The sequence below is a fragment of the Limulus polyphemus genome, unplaced genomic scaffold (assembly GCF_000517525.1).
Source record: "Limulus polyphemus unplaced genomic scaffold, Limulus_polyphemus-2.1.2 Scaffold665, whole genome shotgun sequence".
NCBI lineage: Eukaryota > Metazoa > Arthropoda > Merostomata > Xiphosura > Limulidae > Limulus > Limulus polyphemus.
In genome coordinates, this window is record NW_013666275.1 from 185,532 (window position 1) to 195,377 (window position 9,846).

General features: G+C 33.1%; 1 protein-coding gene across 2 annotated transcripts in view; it reads right to left on the reverse strand.

Moving 5' to 3' along the window:
- Positions 1 to 9,463, reverse strand: part of LOC106459827 (cyclic nucleotide-gated cation channel alpha-3-like) — a 165,094-nt gene extending 155,631 nt beyond the window's left edge. The window contains exons 1-2 of one of the 2 annotated variants that reach the window (XM_022386375.1): positions 9,154 to 9,463; positions 7,062 to 8,874 (exon numbers count right to left, since the gene is read on the reverse strand). In XM_022386375.1, the coding sequence (XP_022242083.1) occupies positions 7,062 to 8,373 (1,312 nt within the window). In that variant the 5' untranslated portion in view covers positions 8,374 to 8,874; positions 9,154 to 9,463. Of the gene's footprint in view, positions 1 to 7,061 lie in introns of both variants that reach the window. The other variant, XM_022386374.1, reaches the window with a different exon arrangement.
- Between the last annotated feature and the right edge of the window lie 383 nt (positions 9,464 to 9,846).

Genomic DNA, 9,846 nt, shown 5'->3' on the forward strand with positions numbered 1-9,846 from the left:
GTTGACGACTCTACATGTTTCGACGTTACATGTAGAGTCGTCAACTTTTTGAAGGCCAAAGATAGGCCAAAATAAAATATATATTTTTTTAAATTGTGTACCAATTTAACGTTGAATATTATTTATGATTTTGTCTCTGAAATATCAGGTTTATATTAGTGCTTATGATTCTTAATGGAATTGTCACATAAAATATTAAATATTTTTTAAGCATCCCTGAAATACATATTCTTGAAATAACTCTGTACATAGCCTTTCACTCGTTCAAATGCCTATAGATATTTTAACCATCTTCAATTAATATTTTAGGATTATCATACAAATGTAACAATATTTCTCAATATAATGTCATGGATGGCATATTCCCTTATTTTATTTGCCGAGGAAGCTACACATCTCTATAGAATAAGTTTTTAAACATAAAGTTCTTAAAATATATCAAACATTTTAAACTTTAAAACAAATAGGTGAAAAAGAAATATATCTAACTTGTTCTAAATTAACTAAGTACAGACACAAGCTGATTTCATAGTAGTTATAAATTCTTAGGTTGAAGATTTTTTTCAAAATGCATTAGAGGTACAAGCTACATTGTGTTCCCCCAAAACGATTTTAGCGAAATTGCTAATCAGAATTCTTGATGAAAACCTAAATTAAATTAAACAGAAGTCCTTTGGTTTCTCAATACAACGATAGCCAAGAGATTTAATAAATAATTTTATTTCTTTAAATAGCTCGTGGAATTATTTCTTTATTGAGCATGTGTTATCGTAAAGCAAAGTGTAAGACTGAATTCATTACGAACTTTTTATATATCATTGAACCCTCATAGGAGCTAATTTCTTTTATCCGACACACATGTTCTTATAGCCACCAATGTCAGCGGGTACTTGAACATTATGCAAAAAATAGTTAAATCAGTAAAGGTTATGCTGCCAATCACTATATTAATAGTTAACCTTTTTCGTATTACATTATTTTCACTTTCCTGGCTTCTAAGAGGTTAGGATACTCGACTCGCAATCCGCGAGTCACGAGTTCGAATCCCGTTACTAAAGATGCTCGCCTTTTCAGCCGTAAAGGCGTATGTGATGGTTAATTCCATAATTCATTGGTACAGAGTAGTCCAAAAGTTGGGGGTTGGTGGTGTTGACTAGCTACCTTTCCTCTGATATATCACTTCAAAATCAAGGATGACTAGCACAAATAACCTTCGGGCAGCTTTGCGCGAAATTCAACAAACAAACAATCATTGATCTCTAAAACGATAATTTGCTAAAACAGTATAATTTGTTCTAGAAGTCTGTCGATGTGCTAGCGGCAGGTTTCTCGATCTACAGTGCTAAAATTCGAGGGTTCGATTCTGAGTAATTGACTGAGCGCAGGTAGCCTCTTCTGTAGCTTTGAGCTGAAAACAACAACAATTCTTCTAGAAAATTCATAACAATAAACAGAGTCGACTCAAAGGTTTTCTTTTGCAACCTTAACCTACGTCAAATAAATCTAAAACCTTTCACAAGTGTAATCACTCGTTCAACATTAGGAAATATTTATTAGGTAGCTCTAATAATTTCAGAGGTTAAGCTTAATTCTGTCTATATACTATGTTAGTTTTGGAAGATAAAAACTAGCAAATAACTAGCAAATGCAACATAAGAATGCTCTATATATATAGAAAACATTTTGTATATCGTCACAAGAGTTTGGTTGTGTTTCAGTATTGTGCGAAAGATTTAAGATATACTTGCCCTATTGAATTTTGCAGCTGAAAAAATATTCACCATAACCCCTTTCTTTTTTTAAGTACAATTACAAATTCCATATACTTAAGGTAGGGATATTTGATTCACACATTTGAAATAAAAAAGTGCATATATATGTATTAACGAAAACAAAAAGACAGAAAAATTGCGAGGTTTATGTTAGCGTAATTTTACACTTTTTATCCCACTTAAACCTTTGTTAGTAGTAGTGCCTCTAGTGGTGAAGATAAATAACGATTTAATTGACTGAGGACAGGGATTCATTATCTGTCTTCGATAAAAATAATTTGAAATCAATATACGGAATTTTCTATTCAGGTTTAGAGATAAGACAAATAATTTAATGAAAGGGAGAGTTTAAAGTATTAATGTCGTGCAACAAAAGTAATAATATGTGAAAGTGTTTCTTGAAGTATTGGGTTTACAGAGGTTCAGCATGTTACATGAAAATGATTTTGGAACCTCATCATGTCGTTACAGTACACGTAACTCCATCCAGTCATGATTTAACTGACGATCCTGCATGTTTATATTAATTCTGCATTGTATTTTCTATTGCAATGGTTCCGTCATAGGGCGGTCAGGTGAAAACACTACTCTTCTCTTTGCAAGCCTTCCATAATCCAGCTAGTGCATGAGGACGATGGTTCCAGCGGCTATTTCAACAGTCCGATCGCACAGAAATACATTATCGCTGTTTTCGTCGACTTAATCGGTATGTTTTCATATGGAACAGCATGAATACCCGTTTCATTACCCAGGTTAACGACGTTTGAACAGGAAGTGTGACAGAAAGCTTTAGCCTCGTGAACCCATACCCTTTTTGGCCTCATTTTCAGATTTCTGAAAGAGCTTCAATTTGATTATAACGCATACTGTTTACTGGAGTACGTGGATGAGTGTATAAATGTTACGTGTGGGAATGGATTGTTGCATACCCTTCCCAAAAGTAATGTAGTTCTGATACACGTTTTTCCACTGCGACTTTATATCAGCTATTTGAATATCCATAACCGTTTTAGTACAACGTACTCAAACCTCTGTATAATTTCATAAAGTTATACACAAATTCAACGTTATTCTATTTCCCGAGACCATTGCTTGAATAATAATAAATATCTATTAAAATGCTTAGAAAAAAATTAACTTCAGGAGAAGTGCACAAAAATCTGGTTATTTATGTGAAATCTCATCGTTTGGGGCAACATTAGCATCTAACATCATGTGGTGATATATATTGGAAATATATAAAGCTGTCAGTGTGTGATGCTGCAGAAGAAATGACACATATTTATTTGTCAGTGTAGCTAAGGATGATCAGAAGCTGCAGATCCTTATGGAAAATAATTATAAACAAAGCTATGATGCATAATTAAACGTAAGTAATGTATGTAAGGTCACAAACTAGTAAATCACTAATATATTAAGAGTTACTTTCTTTTTCATCTGATGTTGGCCCCTGAGGCTTCAATATGTCTCACCATAAATTATATGTAAAATTACTAGTTTCCCGCTTTTTAACCCCGACTAATACAATATTTGCGGAAAATATGATGGAAACTAATTTTGGAAAAGCATAGTAAAAAGATACGGTTGATAAAGGTTTTCTGATTTTTGGTGTGTATAATCTAGAGTTGACTCAATAGTGGAAACGTTCATTATAATACAAAAAGAGAATGCATAATAATTAAGATATATAAATAATGGATAACGCCATTTTACGGAACTTCTGACACTTTTTTTGGGTTATTATCATACGTAAACATTAATTCTAAGCCTGAAGAGTAAGCGAACTAGGATGTTCTGTATTATAGTGGATATTTACCTGCTGGCTAATTTTTTATAGTAAAACAATTTTATAGAATTATATACATATTGAAAGTATCAGCCATTATAAGATTGCTCTCTCTTTTAATTAACAACCCATGTTTAGCAGAGACGAAAATAGAACACTACTTAGTGTACTGTACAGACCATATTCACTTAAAATGTATACATCTCAATATTAATAGTTAATGTTATTGTATAAGATGCGAAACGAGAGTCGCATAAAAAATAGGAATCTTAGCATCTTCTTCTGAAGGTGGGGGAATTCCACATAAGCCTGTAAGACGTTTCAATATATAAGAGAGAGAACTTACAATACTCACATAGTATACGAATTTTTTTCATCAACGCAAAGTCCCAAGTGTTACCTCACGTTAAAGAAAAAATATCTAATCTGTACGTAGACCGTGAGTGCATATAAAATATCGTGGTTTCATACAATGACTAAATGCGTAAAACTTTTTTTGCACTATAATATTATAAACTAAAAATAACCCAAACATGTAATAAGTTTTCCGTGTGTAACTCTTTTATCATTCCTCGTGTTTGTGACAATTTACGTAGAAACCTACTGTAACCATTGTGTATAGTCTGTAATATTTGTGCACAAGCTTTTCATTCCAGAACTACCAAATTGTTCACCGCCACTAATGATGTTTATTACATTACACACAAAGACAAGTTAAGTATTAATAATTCTGTAATGATTTCTCTCCTTACTCGTTATTATTATAACTGAAATGGAGAAGAAACAAGATAATTTACATTTATACTTACGGCGAAGTACTGAAGACAAACACTTGAAAGCAAGGACAACATATCTGCGATATATGTATAAGTGTTTAGAAAATTCGGTGAAAATTTTTACAAAATCAACTAATGCAACCTTCAGATGACTGGTTTAATTTCGTTTCTTGCTCAAAGTTTCGCTTACACTTTCATTAGAAATGCCAAAACATACAGAGTAAACCACCTTTTCTTTATAATATTATTCTTGTATTATAATATAGAATAAATCAAGTTTGGCTCTAATATTAATTTTATACATTACGACAGATATATGCTATCGTTTAAACGACGTTACGTCAAAGGATTCGAAATTTTCTCTAAGCTCAAGATGGAGTGTATAATTACACCGTATTTTGCTAATTTGTTTTATCGTCTTCTTCTCATAACCTTCATGTTATTAATCAGTGTTGTTAACGAGGTTTTTATAACGAAAATTATGACGAACTTAGTGTGGCACTGAGTTTGATATGTTTAATGTGGATATTGGCATAGGTCTTTCATGTTTGATGTGATATATTCAAATAAGTTTAACGTAAATTTAAAATATTTATCGTGGATATAATGACATACATTTAACATGTTTAACGTGATATGTTGATATAAGTTTAACATGCTTAACGTGGAAATTGGCATAAATTTATATGTTTAACGTGGATATTGATATACGTTTAATATGTCTAACATGGATACTGACATGCATTTAATATGTAAAATGTGGATATTCAGATACGTTTAATGTTACAATAAAGGAGCTTTTAAATTGTCACTTGAAGATGTTTTCGATACCAAAAGAAAAGAAAAAAAAAGATGAACGAAATAATTTTTGAAACAATATAAAACATGAGGACACCGTGAGGTATTTTTGTCATTCCCAAATTAATTAAAAGTAATACATCATTTGTTTTTATGTGATTTTTTACTGTTTGTTTTATGATCGCTACCAACATCCCACGATACACAATATGATCATCATTTACACATCTAAGAATTATCAGGATAAGCAAATAAACAATAACGCAATTAATTACTGTGGCTCATATTATGTGTTCAAAATTTATATTATGAGTGTAAAATAATTCGCAGTTCGTTATTACACAAAGGAATTTCTTTTTGTTGTAAAGAATAACGTAAAATCAAAGACGAATATTACCATCAATGGAAGATTCTACTATTAGAGATAGATCAGGAGGTTTTCTCACAGACCTTAAGTTTATGACACATTATCACTCCTGTAGCTACTAAGTGTTAACAGACTTTTATTTTTTAAAATGTCAATAATCTTCTAAGTTTTAACATATTATGAAACCTCTCGGTTCTAAAATAATAATAAACTTTTAGATTAACAGTTTCATTTCGAGATTACTTACTGATTTATTATATTATATTACAAGTTATAGTTTTTACAGTAAGAAAAATTTGTTTTTAGAACAGGTACGACGTTTCGATCACTGATGCGATTATTCTCAAGTACAACATTTCATTAAGTATCTAGGTTCTAAAGCGTCAAGACACTTCTAGGTTACAAAAAGTCATCAAGTATCAAGGTTCTAAAGCATCAACAAGCTTCTAGGTTACAACACGACATCAAGTATCTAGGTTCTAAAGCGTCAACAAGCTTCTAGGTTACGATAAGTCTTCAGGTTCTAAAGCGTCAACAAGTTTGTAGGTTACAATACGTCATCAAGTATCTAGATTCTAAAGCGTCAAGACACTTCCAGGTTACAAAAAGTCATCAAGTATCTAGGTTCTAAAGCGTCAACAAGCTTCTAGGTTACAACATGCCATCAAGTCTTCAGGTTCTAAAGCATCAACAAGCTTCTAAGTTATAACACGTCATCAAGTCTCTCGGTTCTAAAGCATCATCAAGCTTCTAGGTTGCAACATGTCATTAAATCTCTAGGTTCTAAAGCATCAACAAACTCTAGGTTTTAAGACGTGAATAATATACTAAGCTGTAACCTCCGTCCTGTCTCTAGGTTCTAAAGCATCAACAAACTCTAGGTTTTAAGACGTGAATAATATACTAAGCTGTAACCTCCGTCCTGTCTCTAGGTTCTAAAGCATCAACAAACTTCCTTGTTGCAACACATCATGAAACTTCTGTATACACGTGTATATAAATAGTAAATTCCATCATGAATAGTTTTCTCAAACAAACAACAAATAACTTTGGAATATGACTTAGGCGTCTACCTCGAACAATAAAGCAAATATTACTTATCCCAGTAAATTATTAGATGAAACGAATTTCTTATAATCACGGACAACGATTGTTCTTTCCAGTGTAAATACAATCACAGAGCAGTTTACGATAGAACACATTCTTAAAAAAACGTTTATTTTGTTACTGACGGTTAATCAACTGATTAGTTTACTAAATTGTTGTTATAATAATAAAATATATTTATCATCTATGTTTTATTAAACCCATATATATAATTGTTGTTATTATAGACTAGAAATTAAAAGTCGTTTCCACAAAGTAACGTGTAACTATTGTTATTACAATTAAAAATATGAGTATAGTTAACACAGTTCAAACTCGACTTTTTTTACGTAAGATGTTTCTAAGAAATTTCTGAAAGGACAGGACTGTCTTTTTTTCCATCTCATGGAAATTATAACTACTTAAGTAGAGTTAGAATTATTAGAGGATTTGATATTGCATAAAAGTTTTCTCACCTTGAAACTCCTTCCTTGCTGCACTCACATTTGTAACAATGTTAGACACATGGCCCAACACAGCAGCAAAAAGAAACAAACCGAAGACTAATTCAATGACCAGGAATAGGTATTCTCCCTTAGTTCTGGGTCTTGGCAAATCCCCAATGGTAGTAAGGGCTAAGGTACTCCAGTAAAAAGAATGAAGATATTCACACACTACATCGTAACAGTTTTCGCCACGGGGGTTGAACCAGTTGCGGGAACCGAATCCTCCATTTTTTGCGATAATGTGAAACAAGCAAGCGTTCCAGTGAAATATTACCAGGAGATAATGTGCCAGGGACACCGTACGAAAGATGTTCGGATAGTTTGTGTGTCGTTCGGTTCGGTCTAAAAATGCCCAAAATTTATAAATTTTTACCAGTCGTAGACAGCGTAAAATTGAGTTAAATCCGATGGAAAGATATAGAAAATCAATTGGCAAGAGACATAAACAATCAATATAAAATAGAGTTGAATTCATATAATGCTGTCGAAGCTTGTCCGAGTCCGTCTGTAGCACTCCTTCCTCCAGATATCCAGTACGGAAATGAAATGCAATATCTAAAACGTACAGAATGTCTGCAAAATAATCTAGAGTTAACCAGGCCACAATGGTGTTCGCATTTATTTCATAAAAGGCAAACCGGTAGATCACTACCCAGAAGTTATAAAGAAAAGCAATGCTAACAACCATAGACCAGTAATAGGACAGCTTACCTGACGGATCAAAAACAAACTTCCAGTTACAGCCAACTTTGTTGTTACTTGAACTGGACGTCTCCCATTTTTCAAAATCCCGCTTGATTTCTTTCTGTCGCTGCTCTCTAATTCTTCGAGAGATCTCCAGATCTGATCCGATATGAGCTTTATTAATGAAGGCCATTGATTCCCTTGACCGCCGTTTTTGATCTCCTCCATGAAATCTTCTGCTCACGGCTTCCAGCAAACTTTGTTTTGAAGCCGATTTTGATTTTAAAGTTTCAAATGATTTTGTAGAGTACAAAGGCGAAGACAGTGGAATGCGCGAGCTGCTATCGTTACGTCTGTCGCTGGCGAGACGACAACACTCTTTTCCAGCAGACGTTATAATTCCCGGAACTACACGTGGTCCGTTGGTTGTCAGAGCTCCGCTACCATACTTGACGTTTTCCGGTGCAGCGTTACTGATCACGGCTATTTCATCCAGGTTATCGTCTAACTGCAAATCCTGTTTAGAACAGGTCGTGTGCTTCATGATTTTGCCTGTTTCACGGCTATTTCTCATTGGTGCTATAGGTATTTGTTTCATGTTCTGAAGTTATCTATTAACCCTAGTATATAAAATGGTAAGAAATCTGCTAAATCAAAACTTCAACCTAACACTCAACCAGCTCGTCTTACTGATATAAAGTTTCTCATAGTCTATGTGAGCAGATATAGCTTGTTCTAAAGCTACTTTAAGAAATATATGTCAGTAGATTCTGCACCCATTTAGGATTAATCAGTATTTTATTTTCATTAATAAATTACTGAATGCAACGGTCGAGATTAAGACAAGAAAACAAATGAACAAACAAACTAAACACTGCTGCAAATATATACATATGTGTGCATTTCCTGACTGCGTAGAATGTTGTATCCAGACAATATTTACGCTATTTTGTCACTCCTTTCAAAACTGACCTTTGTCTGTCTGCTTCTCTGACAATCGGCGTGATTTACAAGTTAACCAATATTTAGCTTTCTGCTAGTGATAAGGTCGTCTTTTATTTGTAATTCCTGGATAATCCATTCAAAACAACGTTCCAACCTGTGAGGTATACGAATTGTTGTTCTTGACTAAGATTTTATATCACAATAGAATCAAAATAGAAACATTAACTATTGCGATGCACGATCATTATATAATGTATCTACGTGCGATCAACATAACATCTTGACATTGCAGGTTTTTTGTATTAATATAATCTACCAAAGGTCTTAGTTTAGTGAGGAATTGTTACTTTGCTATGAGCAAATAGTTAACATTATTTATTCCTCATCTGTGTTACTCGACAACAACTCTATAAATGTAGAAGAGTAAACTTACATGAAAGACAAAGGGCTTTGTCCTAAATATTATACCAAAGATAGAAACCGTCATCATCCATGGTGAGTACTGTGATGCTGTTAATTGTTACTGAAACTAGTTTACAGAAATGACCATCTCTACTAACGAAAACAATTGACGTAAAAGCTTAGAGTGATTATTTCTTGATCTCGTATTGTATTACTGGAGATGAACTTATGATGAAACAACATAAGAGAAATTGGTACAGAGATGACTAATTTACAATAACATCTGTTGAAGATATAACACATAATATAATCTAGCAAACTGTGACATGTATCTACTTCGAACTGTCTGTGGAGCAACTGGCTTAGCTTTTATTCCCTATAAATGAGCACAACAAACCCCCAGCATACTGCTGTTCCAGCTGATCACGAGCTTACAGAATGGACAATCCCATTATTTGGAAAGGGAAGGACGTGATAAGAGAAATGTAAACAGCATATTCGTTCGTGTCGCCTTAAAACTTATATACATTTAGAATTATAGATACAGCAGTAGTGTTGAATTAGCTCTGTTATAACTACAGTATTGACTGTTTAATCATAAATAAATTTCAAAGTGTTCAGAAATTCTAAAATTCACACCATATATTTTTACGTTTTTAACTTTAGTTGCGATGTTAGGTGGAATTCTGAGTTAGTCCTCATGGATTTCTGACTCAATCCTCAT